The sequence below is a fragment of the Catharus ustulatus genome, chromosome 9 (genome assembly GCF_009819885.2).
Source record: "Catharus ustulatus isolate bCatUst1 chromosome 9, bCatUst1.pri.v2, whole genome shotgun sequence".
Lineage (NCBI taxonomy): Eukaryota > Metazoa > Chordata > Aves > Passeriformes > Turdidae > Catharus > Catharus ustulatus.
Genome location: NC_046229.1, coordinates 1,183,322 through 1,204,740, shown reverse-complemented (window position 1 = coordinate 1,204,740; position 21,419 = coordinate 1,183,322). Strand labels below are relative to the sequence as shown.

General features: G+C 50.7%; 1 protein-coding gene across 4 annotated transcripts; it reads right to left on the bottom strand.

Annotated features, from left to right (window-relative positions):
* Positions 1-619: 619 nt before the first annotated feature.
* On the bottom strand, positions 620-19,868 carry GNG12 (G protein subunit gamma 12). 4 transcript variants are annotated; one of them, XM_033067976.1, is made up of 4 exons: positions 19,790-19,868; positions 12,909-12,966; positions 3,311-3,510; positions 620-2,000 (listed from the first exon to the last, which is right to left on the bottom strand). In XM_033067976.1, exons 3-4 carry the CDS (start codon positions 3,404-3,406, stop codon positions 1,875-1,877), a joined length of 222 nt encoding a protein of 73 aa, XP_032923867.1. In that variant the 5' UTR covers positions 3,407-3,510; positions 12,909-12,966; positions 19,790-19,868; the 3' UTR covers positions 620-1,874. The 4 variants fall into 4 exon arrangements, with proteins under 4 accessions (XP_032923867.1, XP_032923864.1, XP_032923866.1 ...); XM_033067973.1 differs by having other exon boundaries at positions 3,311-3,427; positions 19,790-19,822; XM_033067975.1 differs by lacking the exon at positions 12,909-12,966 and having other exon boundaries at positions 3,311-3,427.
* Positions 19,869-21,419: the final 1,551 nt, after the last annotated feature.

Genomic DNA, 21,419 nt, shown 5'->3' with positions numbered 1-21,419 from the left:
GGTGGGTTTTAAAGGTCTCACTTCTCCTTTTCTAAAAAAATTCCACGAGGTCAGAGCCTGCATTTCCCCCAAATTTTATAATTCCAGTTCTTTCTGGGGGTATTGATGTGAAAAAGCAAAGCACAAACACAACCACTCCAGATTTCCTGTGTGTATTTGTCCTGGTTTAGGGCAAATTTGGGAGAAAACCTCTGAATTATGCCCCTCTAGGAAACAGATTCAAGTGATCCCCCAACTGGTTTGGGGAAATATTTCCTCAGAGAGAAGTGGAAAAAACCCAGATTTATTTTATGGATGTTAAAAGTGGTGAGTTTCCCAAAAACCTCTGGCTGCAATGCTGATTTGGGCAGCTGTGCTGGATCACACATCTGGATCAGCACATCTGGATCAGCACCAGCTTTGAGGGCAGACACCAGAACATCCCTGCAGCCACAGGGATCCCAAACCAACCAGAAATTCCCTTTTTTTCCCCAGATTCCTGGGAAAGCAACAACCAACAGCACCAGGCTGTTCCCTCCCCACAGCTGGGCACAGCTGGATTTCTCTCAGCCCTGCACCCCCAAATTAACAGAGCTCATTAATCCTGACCTGGTGTGACAAACAGACACAGACACAGTGAAAAGGAATTAATGCAGAGCCACATTGTTGGGGTTTCTTCCACTGCCACTAGAAAAATACTCTGATTACAAAAATAATTTGCAGGCAAGCACAGGACAAGCAGCAGGTTTCTCTGTCAGGATGATTTTTGGAGCTCTGCCCAAGAGATTTGTTAAACCAAGTTGGATTTTTTTTTAAATCTGTATCAAAAGTGGGTCTATAATTTCAGTCAGAAATGACAAATATGCAACATAAAAGACAAGTGGTTCATAAATTCTGCAAATATCCTGCCAGCACTGCAGGGCTGTGGCAGATCACAGAGGGACATTTGCAGCCAGCTGAAGTCAGGACTATTTCTGAACCCTCCAAAATTTGCTGTTAATATACAAAGTTTATTTATCTACACACACACACAGAGAAAGACTTTTTTTTTATTATTATGTGTATATATAAAATATATACTAGATGGAAAGGCCCTCCAATTATAAATGCATAACCACAAGCTGGAGATAATTTGGCATTTTTCCTGTTTAAAAATGAATTTTTTTATAAAAATGAGTGAGGTTCTGACTCCCTGCACAGAACCCAGCTGGGATTAGGAGTGAGGGCAGCATTCCTCTTCCAGCCTCCCATTTTTTATCCATTTCTTCAAGGGTGTGTTTTATACTAACACAGAAGAAAATGCAGCAGAATCCAAGCTGGAAATTCTGCTTTTTCAACTCTTGGGAAGCAGGGAAAGCATCTCTGATTCCCAACTCTGTCCTTTCAAAGCCCTGAAGAGAGGCCAGAGGGAGGAAGGCTGAGGCACAGCTCCCTGGAGCTCCCCAGCAGCTGCTACAATCATTTTGCAAGGTAGTTTTTGCTAGAAAATGCACTTTGAGTGTGCCTGTGCACCAACAGGTGCTGCCAGCACAGGCACAACCCCCCCACCCACCCCCCCAAAAAAAAAAAAAAATCCATAATTTTAAAAAAGTGTAAACCCAGTGATTCCATCAGATCTCTACAGCTTTGCTTTTCCTGCAAAGCTCAGGCAACTTTGGTCGTGTTGGAGTTGGCAAATGCCACCAGGACCCCCCTGCAGAGACCCTGGAGCCCATTCCCTTGGCCAGGAGAGACAGGGATTCAGTCAGAAAAATTCCTAACAGAGGAGGGAGCAGCAGGAATGCCTTGGGAAGCTCAGGGAAGGGCCAGGGAGCAGCCAGGGGTGCAGGTACCTGGGGGAGTGGTGGTGCTTGGCAGGAGGAGCTGCCCCTCTCCTAGAACAAAATGCCCCTCTCCTATAACAAAATGCAGGTTTTCTTGTCCTTGAAGGGGTTCTCAGAAGCTGGGATTCCCATCAGCAAGGGATCCTTCTTGGCGTGCTCCTCACAGTACAGCATCAGGTCTGCTGAGGCTTTGGACACCTGCAGCACACAGGGGGGAAAAATCAGCAAAAATGGGATTTGTTCATGGGAATGGGATCAGAATGCTGAGCTGTGAGGGAGAGGTAAAATCAGCAAAAATGGGATTTTTTCATGGAAAAGGGATCAGAATGCTGAGCTGTGAGGGAGAGGTAAAATCAGCAAAAATGGGATTTTTTCCATGGGAATGGGATCAAAATGCTGAGCTGTGAGGGAGAGGTAAAATCAGCAAAAATGGGATTTTTTCATGGGAATGGGATCAGAATGCTGAGTTGTGAGGGAGAGGTAAAATCAGCAAAAATGGGATTTTTTCATGGAGATGGGATCAGAATGCTGAGCTGTGAGGGAGAGGTAAAATCAGCAAAATGGGATTTTTTCATGGGAATGGGATCAGAATGCTGAGGGGTGTGAGGGAGAGGTAAAATCAGCAAAAATGGGATTTTTTCATGGGAATGGGATCAGAATGCTGAGCTGTGAGGGAGAGGTAAAATCAGCAAAAATGGGATTTTTCCATGGAAAAGGGATCAGAATGCTGAGCTGTGAGGGAGAGGTAAAATCAGCAAAAATGGGATTTTTTCATGGAAAAGGGATCAGAATGCTGAGCTGTGAGGGAGAGGTAAAATCAGCAAAAATGGGATTTTTTTCATGGAAATGGGATCAGAATGCTGAGCTGTGAGGGAGAGGTAAAATCAGCAAAAATGGGATTTTTTCGTGGGAATGGGATCAGAATGCTGAGCTGTGAGGGAGAGGTAAAATCAGCAAAAATGGGATTTTTTCATGGGAATGGGATCAGAATGCTGAGGGCTGTGAGGGAGAGGTAAAATCAGCAAAAATGGGATTTTTTCATGGAGATGGGATCAGAATGCTGAGCTGTGAGGGAGAGGTAAAATCAGCAAAAATGGGATTTTTTCATGGAAATGGGATCAGAATGCTGAGCTGTGAGGGAGAGGTGCTGGGGGATGGAATCATTGCTCTGCTGGGGGAAGGAAAGGAGGGAGCCCAGCACCCTCTGGCTGTGACAGCAGCTACAGGAAACTCAACACAAACAGGAGGGGCTTCAAAATAACTCCAGAGCAGTTTTCATCTCTCAGGACAAGGGGGAATGGCTCCCACTGCCAGAGGGCAGGGCTGGCTGGGACACTGGGCCACAAAAAGTGAATTTATTTGGATTTGCTGAGCTTTGAGAGGGAGGAAAGCCGAACTGTGAGCGCACAAAAACACAAACCACACACACACACACTGTTATCTCCCTGCCCTGCAGCTGGGAGGGGAAAGCCAAGGAGGAGGAGGAGGGGAGAAGGCTGAGCTGTCACCTTTATCCTCTCGATGGAGGCCTCTATCCTGAGCTGCTGCACCGTCCTGCGCGCCTGGGCGATGTTGTTGGTCGTGGTGCCTGTTTTGCCAGACATCTTCAGTGCAGCAGGGAAGTTCTGCTTGGAAAGACAGGGGGTTGTTATTCCAGAAGGCAGCAAAGCACCCTGAGCTGCTTTTACACAGAGCTGGCCGCTGCACACTGCAAAAAGCAGATTATTTATTATTATTATTATTATTATTATTATTACATCCAACAGGGTAAAAAATAACTCTGCAAACATGTCAAACATGCTCCAAAGAAAAGCAGGGAGCTGCTGTGCAGGTTTGTGGCACAGCTTTGGCCACTTGCAGCTTCCCCAGGGATCCCAGGGCGTGCTGGAAAGGCACAAATTCCCTGGGGGCACCAAGGAAGGGACAAGGTCCTGAGTCAGGGTGGAATCCCAGGATGGAAAAGTTCTCTGAGACCAGGGAGTCCAACCTTCCCCAGCACTGCCCCAAGTGCCACATCCACTAAATTCTAAATCCCTGCAGGGATGGGGGCTCAGCACTGCCCTGGGAAAGGTTTTTGGGGAGAAATAAAATAATATAAAATAATATAAAATAATATCCCAGGCTGAGCCCTGGCTGGATCCCTGCCTGGGACAGTGGGAGTGTCCCTGCCATGGCAGGGGTGGCACTGGATGGGCTTGGAGCTCTCTCCCAGCCAAACCAGTCTGGGATTCCAAAGGGTTCCAGTTCAGTGTCCCTGGGCTGTCCCAGCTCCTGCTGGCCCTGCTGGGATCCCTGCTGGCCCTGTGACCTTTCTGGGCAGGACTCAGGTTTCTGTCACCCAGCCTGGCAGCTGAGCTGTGTTCCAGCTGCTGCCTGGGCCAGCCCAGGGCTGGGAGCAGCTTTTTAGTCCTGGCTTTGGGAGGGGACACTCCCTGGAAAAGCTTTGGGCAGAGATTCCCAAGGGGCAGGAAATGCCTGTGCAGGCACAGGAGGAGGGACATGCACTAAAAACTCATTTCCTGCAGATCCATGGATGCTCCAAGCCTTGGAATCCAGGGGGAAGCCCAGATTCCATCCCAGCCCCTCCTCAGACAGGAATTCCTTCCCCAATTCCCACCCAAATTTTCCCTTTTCCCACTGGGAATCCATTCCCTGTGTCCTGTCCCTCCATCCCTTTGTCCCCAGTCCCTCCCCAGCTCTCCTGGATCCCCTTCAGATGGAAAATGAATCTTCCAAGCAGGAAAAAATGAATTTTCCAAGCAGGAAAAATGAATTTTCCAAGCAGGAAACTCCAGAGCTGCTGGGTCCAGCAGGGATTCCAGCCTGGGCAGCTCCCAGGCCATCACCTCTGGGAGAACAAGGAGCTGTTTCACATGGACACAAAAGCCCAGATCCACAAATGGGGCCCAAATTCCCAGCCCTGTCCCTGCAGCTTTCCCTCACAACCTGCAGTGTGAAAAACCTTGCAAAGCAATTTATTTCTGTCCAGTAGTGAATGCAGCTCTGAGAGGACAGGTCAGGAGTTGCTGATTCCTGTAATTTTAGTACTTTTTTTTTTTTAAAGGTTAAAAATTTGCAAAATTAAAAGATAAACCATTATCCTCTAATTTAACTGGGGAAAGGCCATGCTCAGCCTTCCCTCCCCCAGCCCCAAACCCCTTTTGCCACTGGAGCTGTTGGATTCTCTGGATCCCTTCCCACCCTCCATGGATTGACCTCCTTAGGAAAGTTCCAGTGCTTATTTTCCCAGCTGCTTAGCTTTGTTAATAAATGAGATGTTTGAAAAAAAAAAAAAAAAAACAACCAAAAACAAACCCAAACCAAAACAACAAAACAACCCAAACCATAAGATCTGAAAATTAAATTGCTGCATTTGCCCATCTCCAAACAAACAGGAGCTTTAATAGCCCTCCTAAGATTACTAAATCTCTTCTACAGGGAGATTTACAGCAACTAGGTCAGCTCCCAATAAATCTGTTTTCCTTCCCAGTTCCTGGCAACATCTGAGCTGCTGCAGCCATGGGATTTCTCACAGGGCACCCTGGAATTCACAAAACTCCCCAGATTTCAGCTGGGGGTGTCACAATTCTGCAGAATTTGGGGGTTCAGAGCCCTGGGCAGGGTTTATGGGATCTCCCAAAGTTGTCCCCTGAAGAAACAACCCCTCAGTCAGAGAGGGCACGGCTCTGATTTCTAGGAAATGATCTCTCAGAATGATCCCTGGGGCTCAGCAGGCAGCCCTGAGCCAAAAGGAGCTCTGAGATCTTCCCCCATCCCAACATTTCCCTCTGGGCTCTCTCCTGTCCCAGCACTCACACCAACAACTCCTCCTTTGCTGCTAAAGGCACCAAAATCAATTCTCAACAGGTTTTGACATTCAAACAAAAGGTGGCTGCTGATCCAGGCCAGGCTGGACAGGGCTGGGAGCACCTGGGACAGCAGGAGGTGTCCCTGCCATGGCAGGGGGGCACTGGGTGGGATTTGGGGTTATTTCCATGGCAGGGATGGGATTTGAGGTCCTTTCCATGGCAGGGATGGCACTGGGTGGGATTTGAGATCCTTTCCATGGCACTGGGTGGGATTTGAGGTTATTTCCATGGCAGGGACGGGATTTGAGGTTATTTCCATGGCAGGGATGGGATTTGGGGTTATTTCCATGGCAGGGATGGGATTTAAGTCCTTTCCATGGCAGGGGTGGGATTTAAGTCCTTTCCATGGCAGGGATGTGAATTTGAGGTTATTTCCATGGCACTGGATGGGATTTGAGGTTTTTTCCATGGCAGGGATGGGATTTGAGGTTATTTCCATGGCAGGGATGGGATTTAAAGTCCTTTCCATGGCAGGGCTGGCACTGGGTGGGGTTTAAGGCCCTTTCCAGCCCAAACCATTCTGGGATTTTCAGGCAGGAGGGGAATTCCCTGTAGGAACACATGGGGACAGCCCCACTGCCCTGGGTGTGACAAAGCTGAGCAGGGACCCAGGCAGGTGGTGACAGAGATTCCCAAAGCTGAGCAGGGACCCAGGGAGGTGGTGACAGAGATTCCCAAAGCCCAGGGACCCAGGGAGGTGGTGACAGAGATTCCCAAAGGCCAGAGCAGCTGCAGGCAGGGCTGTGAGCCTCCCTTGGGGCTGAGTCACAGCCTAAAACCAGACAAAAGGATCAGCCCCAGAAGAGCCTCCCCTGGCCACCACCCCTGCCATGGGCAGGGAACCTCCCCCTGTCCCACTGTCCCCCTGTCCCAGGCTCCAGGGAAGAATTTCTCTCTCATTTACCCACTGAAAGCTGAGGAGGAAAGACAAATCCACAGGAAACTTCCAGTGCTCCTCCTGCAGCCACACACCTGCACTTCTTTCTGTCCTGAAACACCTGCAAACAGGTGGAGCTGCCCCTGTTCCACAGAAAAACCCCATTTTTTCCAGGCCTTGCCCTATTTCTTTCCTCAGGCTTTAGGTGAGGAGGTTGCCATGCAGCAGATCCCAGATCCGCCTGGGCTGGCAGCCAAACTCCAGCTCCAGTGGGATAATTAAACTCTGGACTGTCTTATTTACTCTTTTAGGTCCAGGACTTGTGAAGCACCTGCTGAGTGAAAGGTAATTAAATCAGCACTGCTAAAGCAGGGCTGGGAATCTGCTGGAAATCCCAGCAGCTCTGCCTGGAGAACAGCTCCCAGTTTGCTCCAGTTCTGCAAAACCAGCTCGTGCTGGAGCAGCAAAGCCTGGCTGGCAGCAGGAGAAAGCCTCAAAGGTGTCTTGTAGCTGTTTCTTTTGGGAAAAAAAATCAGATTTTAAGGTGAATAACTCCAAGAGTGGGCTGGGTAAAACACAAAGCAACAACAGTGACAGGAACAGCACCCACAAGTGTTTAACACCCATCAGCCTCTGTTTGTCCTGCCCCTGCTTTTTCAGGGATCTAAAGTTACAGCTGAGCTGCAAATTCAGGTTTCATCTGCTCTCCCTCTCCTGGGAGCCCTGCAGTGGAGAGCAAGGAGCAGGGAGGTGGGAAAGCCTCTGTGCCAAAGTCATCCAGGGAAGGGCAGGAAGGGGACACAGGGTGTCCCCAACATCCCCAGAGATCTGTTCCCCCTGCCTTGGGTGTTCCAAACACCTCCAGAGATCTGTTCCCCCTGCTTTGGGTGTCCCAAACATCCCCAGAGCTCCTGTTCCCCCTGCTCTGGGTGTCCCCAACATCCCCAGAGCTCCTGTTCCCCCTGCTCTGGGTGTCCCCAACATCCCCAGAGCTCCTGTTCCCCCTGCTCTGGGTGTTCCCAACATCCCCAGAGATCTGTTCCCCTGCTTTGGGTGTCCCCAACATCCCCAGAGATCTGTTCCCCTGCTTTGGGTGTCCCCAACATCCCCAGAGCTCCTGTTCTCCCTGCTCTGGATGTCCCCAACATGCCCAGAGCTCCTGTACTCCGTGCTTTGAGTGTCCCTAACATCCCCAGAGCTCCTGTTCCCCCTGCTTTGGGTGTCCCCAACACCCCCAGAGCTCCTGTTCCCCCTGCTCTGGGTGCCCCCAACATCCCCAGAGCTCCTGTTCCCCCTGCCTTGGGTGTCCCCAACATCCCCAGAGATCTGTTCCCCCTGCCTTGGGTGTCCCCAACATCCCCAGAGATCTGTTCCCCCTGCCTTGGGTGTTCCCAACATCCCCAGAGCTCCTGTTCCCCCTGCCTTGGGTGTCCCCAACATCCCCAGAGATCTGTTCCCCCTGCCTTGGGTGTCCCCAACATCCCCAGAGCTCCTGTTCCCCTGCCCTGGGTGTTCCCAACATGCCCAGAGCTCCTGTTCCCCCTGCCTTGGGTGTTCCCAACATCCCCAGAGCTCCTGTTCCTCCTGCTCTGGGTGTCCCCAACATCCCCAGAGCTCCTGTTCCCCCTGCCCTGGGTGTCCTGCACACCCCTGGGATGGCAGGGAGCACCCCAGGGTGCTGCTGCTGGAGCAGCTCCAGCCTGCAAATGTTTGGATGCTGCTGCTCCATGAATAATCAGCACCATGGGAATGATCCCACTGTGCTGGAAAACCCAGGGAAAAGGGGAAAAGAGGGAAACAAGCAGCAGGGCAAGCTCAGAGCTGCTGCTCCCAGCTCAGAGCCAGCCCTGAGTCAGCCCTGAGCCAGCCCTGAGCTCGAGTTTAAGGTTCCAGTGATCCCATAACAAGTGCTGCAGGTTTCCAAGGGCACCATTCCCAGTCCTGCAAATTCCCTGCTGTTTGCACCTCCCTGCAAACAAAGTGGGAATAACACCAGCAAACCCCAAACCCAGCTGCCTCCTCTGAGAGACTCACACTCCCCAGAGCTCATAGGAATAAAAATAATAAAATTTTCCTTGTGAAAATGCAGGGAGGTGTTGGGAGGAGGAAGAGGGGATGCAGGGAGTGGCACCAAGCTGAAGTGAATCCTTATGGAAATCAGGAAAAAGAGCCCAGCAGCCCCTGGAGGGGGGACACGAGCAGGGGGTGATGGCAGAGCCTGGCCTGACCCCCAGCCCAGGGCAGGGCAGGCTGTGGGGTGAGGCTCCCACGGATCCTGAGGGATCTGCACGTGCTGCTGGCTGGTTGGGACATGAACACTGCAGGCTGCTTTTCCTACAGGGCACCCTTGGGAGCAGCTCTGTCAAGACTTGCAGAACCTGAAAATGCTCCCAGCCCAAGCCAGGAGGCCACTGCAGGCAGGAAAGGTGGGGGAGGAACCAACAGCTCAGTTCTGAGCAATGCACAAACTCCACACCAGCACCACAGTCTCTGCAATTGTCACTCCAGTTTGGATTTTGGATTTTTTTAGGCCTCCAAGGAAATCTCAGTGTGCCTGGCTCTGTTTTCAGCCACGGTGCTGCAGAGGGTGTGGGGGCTCAGGGAGAGCTGATGTGTCCCCAAAACCCCTGCACACCCCAGGGCACAGCAGCACCTGCACCAGGTGAGCACAGGAGGGGTGGGAGAGGCACAGGGGCCCTGACAGGGAGAAAGGAGCATCCAGGGATGGAGAGGAGCAGCCAGGGATGGAGAGGAGGATAAAGAGAAAGGAACATCCAGGGGATGGAGAGGAGCAGCCAGGGATGGAGTATCCAGGGATGGAGAGGAGGATAAAGAGAAAGGAACATCCAGGGGATGGAGAGGAGGATCCAAGGAAAGGAGTATTCAGGAAAAGGAAAGGAGCATCCAGGGGATGGAAAGAAACATCCAAGGAAATGAAAGGAGCATCCAGGGACAGGAAATGAAGATCCAGGGAAAGAAACATCCAAAGAAAGGAAAGGAGCATCCAGAGAAGGGAAAGGAACATCCAGGGAATAGAAAGGAGTATCCAGGGAAGGGAGCATCCAAGGGATGGAAAGGAACATCCAGGGGATGGAGCATCCAGGGGATGGAAAGGAACATCCAAGGAATGGAGGATCCAGGGAAAGGAAAGGAGCATCCAGGGAATGGAAAGGAACATCCAGGGGATGGATCATCCAAAGAAAGCAAAGGAGCATCCAGGGAATGGAAAGAAGCATCCAAGGATAGAAGCATGCAAGAGATGGAAAGCAGCATCCAAGGAATGTAAAGGAGCATCCAAGGAATGGAGGATCCAGGGAATGGAAAGGAGTATCCAGGGAAGGGAAAGGAACATCCAGGGATGGGAAAGGAACACCCAAGGAATGGAAAGGAGCAGCCAGGGAAAGGAACATCCAGGGGATGGAAGATCCAGGGAAGGGAAAGGAATATCCAGGGAAGGGAAAGAAGCGTCCTCTGCCCACCTGAAACCCCAATGGCCTCTGGAGGATGCTTCTCCCCCAGGGGCTGAAGGAGGTGCAGCGATTTTGGGAGTGATTTGGGAAGCCTGGATGCTTGTTCAGGGCTGGAGTGGAGGGGCAGCAGTCCTGGAGCCACCCTGGGAACGCTGCCCTGGCCATGCCCAGCTCCACAGCAACCCCTGCCCTGCTCCTGCAGCACCAGGCACCCTCTGCCCTTCCCTGGGGAGCCTGGAACCTTCCCTGGGGAGGCTGGAGCCAGGCAGGCACGTCCCCCCTGCTCCTGCTCCAGCTGGTTGTCCTGCAGGGAGCAGCAGGAGATTCCAGCCCAGCAGCCCCGTCCTGGCTGGGCACAGCTGCTCCCTGCCCAGGACATGCAGCCAGCCTGGTTTTTCCAGCCCAAGGGAAAGCCCAGGGCTCTGCTGCCTCAGTGTGGGGCCGTGCTGACACCCAGTGGAAGAAGCAGAGCTGGAAACTTTCCCTTCTGCCAAAGAGAAGGGGAAATGGGAGTGAAGCTGGGCAGGAAAACCCCGGGGTGCTGCACTCAGCCAAATGAGCAGAGGGGGAAGGAAAACAGGGATGGGAGAGGCTTTGGGGGGTTTCTATTTTGTGGAGGCTTTTGTCCCCACCAGAAGGATCCAAGGACATCCACAGTGCAAACTTGCCAGGGAAAACAGCAGCAGGGACCATCCCTGACCACCACAGGGAACCAGGAGAAAGATTTTTACACCCCAAGCTGTGAGTGAGCAGCTCCCTGGCTCCTGGCAGGTGAGAAGGGCTGGATTGTAAATAGGACTGGATTTTAAACAGGACTAGATTTTTAAAGAGGACTGGATTTTTAACAGGACTGGATTTTTAAATGGGACTGGATTTTAAACATGACTGGAGTTTTAACAGGACTGGATTTTAAACTGGACTGAATTTTTAAACACAACTGGATTTTAAATTGGACTGGATTTTTAAGAGGACTGGATTTTTAAGCAGGACTGGACTGGATTTTTAAACAGGACTGGATTTTAAACTGGATTGGATTTTAAACAGGACTGGATTTTAAAACAAGACTGGATTTTTAAACAGGACTGGATTTTTAAACAGGACTGGATTTTAAACACAAATGGATTTTAAACAGGGCTAGATTTTAAAACAGGACTGGATTTTAAACTGGACTGGATTTTAAAACAAGACTAGATTTTTAAACAGGACTGGATTTTAAACACAAATGGATTTTAAACAGGACTGGATTTTAAAACAGGACTGGATTTTTAAACAGGACTGGATTTTAAAACAACACAACTGGATTTATACAGGTCTCAGGTGAGATTTACAGTCATGGCACAAATATTTTATATGTGCTAGAAGAAGTTTGGGTTTGGTGAAAGAAAGAAAGCAAGATCCTCCCTAGACAAGATCCTCCCCCAGGGATCACCCTCTGGAAAAGCTGAAACACCCTTAAGCTGCAGGACTTGCAGGTTTTGGGGGATTGAAATGGGGATGCTCTGGGATGTGCAGAGCTGAAGGGATTGGGGGAGCTCAGATTTCAAACCCCATTTTCCAGCAGGAAAGGCCCAGCAAAGCCCAGCTCTGCTCCCAGAGGAGGTGCAGAGCCAGGGCTGGCTGAGAAATGGGAATTCTGGCCATGCAGATCCACCTGGTCTGCACAGGGCAAACACAGAATAAAAACCCCTAAAAGCACCCAACATCCATCTGTGATGTTCCCTCACTCAGAGAATTTACTTCAGAGTAGTGAGAGATTCTACACTAGAGAGATTTTTTTTTTAAATTATAACTAATGCTGCCAGTGTCTTAATTGGGGATTAAAATCCTTAATGATGTGAAATGAAAGGAAACAGAAAACTCCCAAGATCTTCAGTGGGACTTGGGGCTCTGGTGTTTAATTAAAGCTGTGTTCCTTCACAGCCTCCAAAGTGATCCCAGCACCATCCTCTGATCAAACCTGGCTGCAGCTCCTTTGATTTTCAAAGCCAGCCTCCACTGTGGGATCCTGTCAAACCCAGGGTACATTCTGGGAGAGGAGCAGTGGAAAAACCTGCTTTTGTTTTCCTCTGCCTTTCTTCAGACTCCACTTTTTATATCCTCAGCACACACATGAAAAGTGACTTTTAGATCAAGGTTACTTTGAAAAACATCAGAGCAGTGTTCTTTTAAATGCTGAAATCTTGGAAAAGGCAATGAACTGCAGGGCATTTTCTCCACAGAAATTTCCTTTTCCTCCCCATGGGGCACTGCCCTGCTCATTCCCACTGGGAAAAAAGGGGAAAACTCCAAAGAGACATTTGCAAAGAGACTTTCAGCTGGATGAAAAGCAGGCTGGAAAGCAGGACAGGGCTGTGCTGAAAGCTCCAGCCTGGTAGTCACGGGATGCAGCCTGGCCCCAGGTTATGTGACCTTCAGCAGATTCTTTGTCTGGCACAGATAAAGCTGAGGACACTGACAGGAGATGCTCTGGGAGAGCTCAGCTCCAAAAACTGGGAAGGTGGGAAGGATTTCACCACCTCCTTGGCTGCAGGAATTTATCAAAGCGCCTGGTTTTAAGGGTGGGGGGGGGATATAGAATAATTTGCATTTTTTTTCTGAGGGTCAAACAAAATATATGTAGCACAGCAAATACAGAAATGATGAAGATTTGCAGAAGAATAAACAAGGAAAAGCTTAATTTCTGTGGGAAAACCAGATTTTTCTGCCCCTTAAATTCAACCCAAAAGCAGTCAGGCAGTTAAAAGAATGAGGTGAAAAGTGTCAGCAATCCTGCCAAGGACTTTATATTTGTTCTGTTCCAGAATAAGATTAAATCACCAGGGTTTGGGACCTGTCCTGCTGCTTTGTATTCTGCAGGGAAGAAAAGAACCAGAGTGGACTGGAAGCTCACCTACATAGGCAGCCTTGCTCCCTGTCCAGCTTGCCTTGATTTTATCAGTGTAATGATCCTGAAACAAGAATAAAATGAAAATTATAAGGATTTCACAGTGCAAGAAAGCCAAAGCTGGTGGGGTTGGCACTTGTGGTTTAATGCTGATCACAAAAACAATATTTTGAGGTTGGAAAATCTACCTCAAACTTGGAGCAGTGGGATGGTGGAAGGTGTGGGGGTGGGATGGATGGGATTTGAGGTCTCTTCCAGCCCAAATCAGCCCTGGAGATTTGGAGCTGTCAGCCTGCAGGGATGTGTTCTCCCAGCTGGGTTTAAACCCCTGCCTAAACAAATCTGAGAGCTCACATTCCCTGTGGAGGCCAGAGAAAGCTGGAATTCTGTCAGTGCTCACATCCTGGATCCCTTCAGGCCCTGAGCTCTCCCTGCTGAGGGTGATGGAATCCAGCAGGGATGGGGATTCTGTGGGAGCTGGGAATGCATTTCCAAGTGAAATCCCCTTTTCCTCTCCCCCTGGCACCCAGAACTCCTCCTCTCCCAGCAGGGACTGGCAATTCCCGGAATTCCCAGTGTGGAACTGGGCTCAGGGCACTTCCTGAGCTGGCCCAGCCCTTTGGAATGGACCCAAGCTCCAGCCCTGGAGCTGCTCCATGCCCAGCCAAGGCACAAGCACAGGGCAGGAGGAGCCCCAGGCACCCCCTTCCCTCATCCCAGGGAACAAAAAAGGCAAAACCCACCCAGAATTCCCAAGGGATGGTGCTGGGAAGGACAAGGATTTGATGGGAAGGTCTCACAGATATATATGTGTGTATAACAAAGATTTATGAATGCAGAATTTGAGGAAGGAATAGAAATTACAGCAAGTTTTAATATAAAAGAATTGAGTTAGTCTTGTTGGATAATTAAGGAGCTAAAGGGTAAAATGAGCTGGAAGTGGCTTTTATGACTTAAAGCATAAATTTACTCCAAACAAAAGACATTTTTACTAAGTAAAAAAAGATTTTTTACAGGTAAACAAAAATGCCATGCTGCAAGTAGAGAGAAAGATTTTAAAACTTTTTACTGCAAGAAAACTGAACAAAACAACTTTTAGTTTAAACTGTAACATATTAAGTTTTAGTGATTGGAGAACAGTAACATGAATATGGTAATAATAGTGTTTATGGTAGGGTATAGGTAATAGTAAAGGTATTAATTGGTTATGTTTTAATTAAATAAATACAATTAAAAGTAAATAATGCATTGTAACCAGAAGTAGAGCTTCAGACAAACCCAGAGCTGAGGTGAAAGCTGTGGGCTGGGCTCTGTCACCCACAATCTGTGAATTGCTGTGTATCTGGATACAAAAATCAGCATTAAATAATAAATATATTGTGTACATCTGGGTACAATAATCAGCATTTAAAATAATAAATAAATTGCTGTATGTCTGGATACAATAAATAGCATTTAAATAATAAATTGTTGTATATCTGGATACAATAAACAGCATTTAAAATAATAAATAAATTGCTGTATATCTGGATACAATAAACAGCATTTAAGTAATTAATAAATGGTGTATATCTGGATACAATAAACAGCATTTAAATAATTAATAAATGGTGCATATTTGGGTACAATAAACAGCATTTGAAGAGCCACCTGATGTCCCTCACCCTCTTTCAGCCCCTGCAGGATGATCCTGAGCAGGGCAGGCAGCATTCCCAATATTCACAGCCCATTTCCCGTGCTGGAAACGAGATCACACTTTTAATAAAGTGCTGCTCAAATCATTGTGTGGAGGAGGAAAATAAATTGTGCTCAGGACAGCGTGCCTTGCCACAGTCCTTGTCCCTGTGCCAGGCTTGTCCTGTCCACATCCAGCAAGGAAACCAAAATAAATAAATGTGACATGGAACCTCCTGCACGGACGTGTGACTGCTGCACAAAATCAAAGTCTGAGTGGAAAAACTCCTGCTCTGCTTATCTGTGCAATGTCCCAGCCTGCTCACACCCCCTGGAAATTGTCAGGGAAAAATAAGAAAGGTTTTTAAATGGACTTGAGGGGGATGGAAACACAGCCAAAACAACCACAGAGCACAGGGAATGGTTTGGGTTGGGAGAGACCTTCAGCCAGTCCAACACATCCTCAGAGAGAAATAATTCAGCTCTGGGCCAGGCTGATATTGCTGCTATCAAAGCTGCTATCAAAGCTGTTATCAAAGCAGCCATAACCCCACAAAGGCAGCATTGCTGGCATAGCTGCAGCCTGCTGTCATGCACCCCCTGCAAAAGGCTCCGCTGGGGAAGGAATAAATCAGGGAAGGGCACGTGGGCTGAGGAAATTCCACAGCTGGATGGGTCCCAGCCCCTCTGGCCAGGGCTGGCAGCTCCAGCCAGGTCCTCCTGCACTGCAGCTCCAGTTCCAGCTCCAGCTGGAGCATCCCTGCAGGTTTTACAGCAACACAAACTGGATTGAGCTGGGGAAAGGATGGTCCCTCTCCCATTAAAGTTGGGGACACTTTCTGCTTATCCCAGCTCCAAGCTCAGACCAAACCCCTGACTTTGGGAGGGAGCTTGAAGTACAAACAGAGCTGAAAATGTGATTTGGGATCTGCTCAAAATTATTCACAGCAAGCATAGAATCCCAGTTTGGGTTGGGAGGGAGGACAAAGCTCACCTCATCCCAATGCCATGGGGACACTTCCCACTGTCCCAGGGTGTCCCAGCCCCATCCAGCCTGGCCTGGGACACTGCCAGGGATGGAACAGCCACAGCAGTGCCAGGGCTGCCCACCCTCACAGGGAGGAATTTATCCCCAACACCCAAACCTGCCCTGTTTTCTCCCCTTTTGTGATGTTTCCCTGGTTCAGGCAGTAAGAGCTGGGCCCCAGGGCATCCTCTTGGAAACTGGGAGGGAGAATTTCCTCTCCTCAGCCCAAATCACCAGAAAACCTTCTGGAGGAGGTTGGGCACAAGGAAAACCCTCATCCAGATGGGAAAACCAGAGGAAATCTCCCCCTGGTGCTGCACAGGGAATGGGTCTGGAGAGGTGAGCACAGCCTGGATCAGGGCAGCAGCCTGGGAATGCACCTGGGAATTCAGGCTGGGAATCCAGACTGCTCCCTTCCCAGCAGGACTAGGATGGGCTTTCCCACCTCCAAACCCCTCTGGAGGACAACAGCAAAGAGAAAAACGCTGGAGGATAACAGCAGAGAGTCAGAGCTTGGAGCAGGGCAGGAAATCTTGGATCACATCCCAAAGCACAGTGTGCCAAAAAGTCACCTGTGCCTGCACAGCAGGTTTGGAAAGGCAGGGGAGAAGGGATGGGAAGGCAAAGGGGGTAAAGCAAGGAGAGCAGGGCTGGTTCCTGCCTGAGCTGATGTTTAAACAAGGAGCTGATCCCAGCAGCACAAATAATCCCCAGCAAACACTCCTCTCCCTTTCCCTCCTCCCTCTGGAGCTCCATCACATGCCAAGACGCTGATACGGACACAGGAAGCTGAATATAAACACATGGCCTGTTTCACCAAATATTCCAAGGAACACAACTAAAAATACTCAGCTGCTGGTGTGCAGGGAACATCCCAAAGCTGTGATCCACCCCCAGCCACGCTGCCTGGGGCTCCAGGAACCAGGAGATGGGATCTGGGTTGCACTGAACCCCAGGCCTCACAGAATCCCAGCTGGTTTCATTGGAAGGGACCTTAAAAAGCTCATCTTGCTGTTCTGCTGCCATGGCAGGGACACCTCCCACTGTCCCAGGGGTCCCAATTCCAATGTCCAGCCTGGCCTTGGGATCCAGGGGCAGCCCCAGCTGCTCTGGGCACCCTGTGCCACCCTCCCAGGGGACAATTCCTGCCCAAAATCCCATCCAGCCCTGCCCTGTGGCAGTCTGAAGCCATTCCCTGTGTCCTGTCCCTCCATCCCTTGGGAATTGTCTCTCTCCATCTTCCCTGCAGCTCCTTCAGGCCCTGCAAGGCCACAGCCCAAAGTTTCTCCTGTCCAGGTGAACATTCCCAGCTCTCCCAGCAGAGCTGCCCCATCCTCTGCTCATCCTGCTGCCTCCCCTGGATTCTCTCCAACAGCTCCAGGTTCTCCCTCTCCTGGAGCCCCAGAGCTGGAGGCAGCTCTGCAGGGTTTTCACCAGAATATGCAGGAGTGGATCCTCTACTCCCCAGGGACACCTGGCTGGAAGGGGCTCAGCAGGGAATGCTGCATCCCCCAGGTGTGTCTCCAGGGGATGGATGAACCCCTACCCACTCCCACCTTCCTGCTTCCACCTCCCTCCCTAAAATCCCACTGAGAATCCCAACCCAGTCCCCCTCCTGCCACAGCCTCTGCTCTTTCTCATCAATCCTTGCAAAATACAGGATGGAAAAGTTCTGCTCATTGTCTCACCCTTCCAAATTTCCCCCCAGGTTATTCCTGAGAGCAGAAATGATCTGGGCCCAAGAACTCCCAACACAGCACAGGATGAACACTGAAGTTTGGAAAAACAAGCCCCAACTGTGCAATATTGCAAAATTCACTGCACAATTCCAGCAGTGCAGGAATCCCAAGAGCCACCAAACATCTGCAGCTCCCAAGGAAAAGCCAGTCCAGGACAACTTTGAGGAACTGGGGGTGTTCCACCCCAATTCCTGGAGTTCCACTCCAATTCCTGCTCTGCACAGGGACATTTCTGTGCCAGGACTCAGGACCCTGCAGCCTTCCCCCATTCCCATGGTTTGTGCAAGCACAGATGGAGTTGCAGCAACTCAATCCTCCCTGGAATACGGCTCCAGGGCTGGGCCAAGGCTGTGCTGGGGTTTCCCTGGATAACTGTAAACCTTTGGAAACGATTCCCTCTGCCCCCTGCAGTGATCTCTGCTCTGGCAAAGGGGACAAAGGGAAAGGGTGAGGATTTGTGGGGCTGCACCACAGATTTCTGGAGCAAATATGGATCTGCTTTTCCAGCAGAGCAGAATCAGAGAGGGAGGGACAGGACACAGGGAATGGAATCCCAGAGGGCAGGGCTGGATGGGATTTTGGGAAGGAACTGTTCCCTGGGAGGGTGGAAGAGAATTCCCAGAGCAGCTGTGGCTGCTCCTGGATCCCTGGAAGTGTCCAAGGCCAGGCTGGAGGGCTTGGAACACCTTGGGACAGTGGAAGGTGTCCTTGCTCATGGCATTAAGGGATTTAAGTTCCCTTGCAACCCCAAGCATTTGGGATTCCATAATCCAGGCCCTACAACAGAGAACTCAAAGTGAATCTGGTTCAAATATTCTGAGTCTTTTTAGCAACAGAACCTAAGAACTTAAGAACTTCCAGTACTTAAAAAGTTACCATACTGCCAAAGAACCATTAGATTTGAAATAAAAAGCATCTAAAACCTATAGCACAACCTATAGCACAATAATTTGATTTAACACCAGCAAGACATGAGAGATCAGTTGTTCTGCTGCCTGGGAGCCCAAGGAACTGCTCAGGATAAGAGGAGAATTTCATCTTTCAAGGAAAAAATCCTCCAGCATCTGGGTGATTATGGAATGAGCTCACCCTCAGCACCAGAGCCCATTCACTGTTCCCCTCTGGATTGCTCCTTGATTAGAGATATCCCAAAAGCTGCAGTGCATCCCAGGCTGAGATGAGGCAGGGGATTGGAGTCATTAACTCCACACTAATCCCTCAATCTCATTTAGTGGCACTGAGCAGCACAGAGCCCTGTCCACTACTCCTCCTTTACTCCCAGAACTGTATTTTTAACAGGCAAACACTCACAAGTGTCCCTGATCCTGCGGGTTCTAACCAATTAAAATAGTAGCTAATCACCTGGCAAATTGCTGGGAATTCCATTTGATGTGCCACACTAATTAAATCATAGAATCACGGAATATCTTGAGATGGAAGGGACCCACAAGGATCAAATCCAGCTCCTGGCCCTGCACAGGACAATCCCAAAATCTCCCTCTGTGCCTTGGGGCCAGGATCATTCCCTGGGGATCTGTGCCCAAAATCCAACCTAAACCCCTCCTGGCACAGCTCCAGCTTCTTCCTAAAAACACCAGGCTAAAATCACAATATACACTCCAAACCCTCTTTTCCCTCCTCCCAAAAACTTCAATAATTTAAGCTTACAATGGAGAATCACAATTTAAAGGAACTAAAAACTTCCAGGAGCTGAGCTCGATGATCCGTGTGGGTCCCTCCCCACTCGGGATATTCTGCAATTCCATGATTCCAAGCAAACTTATTACTGCAACAGGGTGTGTAATCTCAGTATCAACACGAAACCTCCCGGAATAATGACGCTTCCCCACTAATTAACCTCCTTCCCACACTCATCCCACAGCTCCCCGCACGTGGGAACCTTCCTCCGCCAAGCAGCGATTCCAAGGAAAACCCATGGCTGGGAAAATAAAACAAAATCGGGAAAATTTAAAGGGTTTAGCTGGGAGCTGGGGGGGAGCCGAGAAGTCGGAGCTGCCAGCTCTGGGTATCCATTGGAGCCGTGGGGAAGGGCTGGAGGCCGGAAGGAGAAGGAAAGGAAGGAAAACCGGCCTGGTTTAGAATTATCTTTGCCTAATTAAGCAGATTATTTTTTACATAATTAAGCAGATTTTGCCTCATTCCCGTGCCACGCGCCACTTGTTGAAACCGCATCGGGAATGCTCCTCAGCACGACAAAAAATAATTAAAAAACCCCCAAACCCTCCAAAGCAAAGCCCTAAAGGAGCCAGGCACCGCTCGGGCCCGGCCCGCCCCGCCAGGCCCGGCAGCCCGAGGGGCCGGGCCGGCGCTCCCCGCTGTCCCCGCTGTCCCCGCAGGGCTGGCCCGGGCTGCAGGGCTCGCCGTGGCCGCGGGGATCCCCCCGGACACCCCCGCCCCGTCCCGGATCCCGGGATCCCGGCACTCACCGAGCGCCGCTCCCGGGGTCTCCACGGGCGACCGGAGCGGGAATGAGGCCCCGCCCACCGCGCCGGGCCACGCCCCTTCCTACAAGCCACGCCCACTCACTAACCACGCCTACATGCAAACCACGCCCATACCACTAACCACGCCTGCACTGCTAGCCACGCCCACTCCAATAACCACGCCCACTCCGTCGTTCGGGGGGGGGCGTGGCCATAGCAAAAGTGGGCGTGGCCAGTCGGGATTCCCAAATCCATGCGCGATCCCGCCGCCAAATCCGGTTTGTCCCGTTCCGGAGCGGGATTCAGGGAAAATTCAGTGTTTGGGAAAGGGTTGGGTGAGAAAAGCGTAATGCCGAGGGATGGGAGAGCAGGGGGTGATGGTGGTGGAGGAGCTGGCGGGATGGAGAGGTTGCAGCGTGGATATCCCGGGGATTTTGGGGATAGGGGTTGTGGCGGTGGCCAGGGAGGGGCAGGTGTGGGATTTGCCGAGGCTTGTCTGCTGCCCACGAGCCCGGCGTGCCCCTGCTTGTGGGGCTTTCATCCTGGGATCACCTGGGAATACAGAGGCAGGGAGGGTGTGGATTAAAATTTAAATGTGGATTCCTGCTGGGAGCTGCAGGAGGGAGAAGGGCTGGAAAATGAGAGTGGGGAGGCGCTGATACAGATGGACCAGGGGAAATGCGGCTGTCCCATCCCTGGCAGTGTCCCAGGCCAGGCTGGACAGGGCTGGGAGCACCCTGGGATAGTGGGAGGTGGGGATGGGATGGGATACAGGGATGGGATAATGGGATTTAAGGTCCCTCCCAACTCCAAGAAGTGTGAGATTCTATGAAATTCCAAGAAAACTGGGGAAGATGCTGCGCTCATCCCCATCCCCACCTCTGCCCGAGTGTGCCCATGGAGCATCCCTGCCCCGAGAGCCCCAGGAAAAGCTCTCCTTGCTCTTCCCCATGGATCTGCCCGGTGCCAGCACAGGGGGTGGCTGCTGTCCCGGCACTGCCAGGCTCTCCCGGCTCTGTTCTGTCTCCACAGCAGCTTTTATGGAAGAGGGGATGGGATCACCAGTCTGCTCCTCCTCCTCATTGCAATTCCAGCTGGGAACGCAGGGATGCACAGGAGGAGCTGGTCCTGCGTGAAAAAACAAAACAAAAAAACCCAAACAAAACCTTTAGGAAGGCTGTTAAAAAAGAAGGAATTCCTCACTCCGTTCCTAATTAAAAACACAGGAATCCACTTTTCCCAAGTTGGCCACCAGGCAGGAGGGAAGCGTTGCCCTCTCGTGGGCTGAAGCAGCAGCTCCGCAGCACTCAGTCCCAACGAGAGCTTAATTAGCCAGCGTTAATTAACTACCTGCGGCCTCCCAGGGAGCAGCCCTGACCCCAGCAGGAGCTGCTCAGGGATTCCCAGGAGCTTTGCTGGGGCTCCTGTCCCACTCCAGCCAGTTTGCACACACTGGGAGGGCACCCTGGGGCACGAACTGGGCACACTGGGAACCCTGGAACCTGAACTGGGAACACTGGGCACACTGGAACATCAACTGGGAATACTGGAACATGAACTGGGAACACTGGGCACACTGGAACATGCAGTGGGCACACACTGGGAGGCCACACTGGTTTGAACTTCCTATTTT

What these genes read in the sequence shown, in the direction of transcription:
- GNG12 (XM_033067976.1), bottom strand. Translation starts at nt 3,406, where the DNA reads ATGTCTGGCAAAACAGGCACCACGACCAACAACATCGCCCAGGCGCGC. An exon ending in CCTCCATCGAGAGGATAAAG is followed by an intron (nt 2,001 to 3,310) that starts GTGACAGCTCAG and finishes TGTGTGCTGCAG; the next exon opens with GTGTCCAAAGCCTCAGCAGA.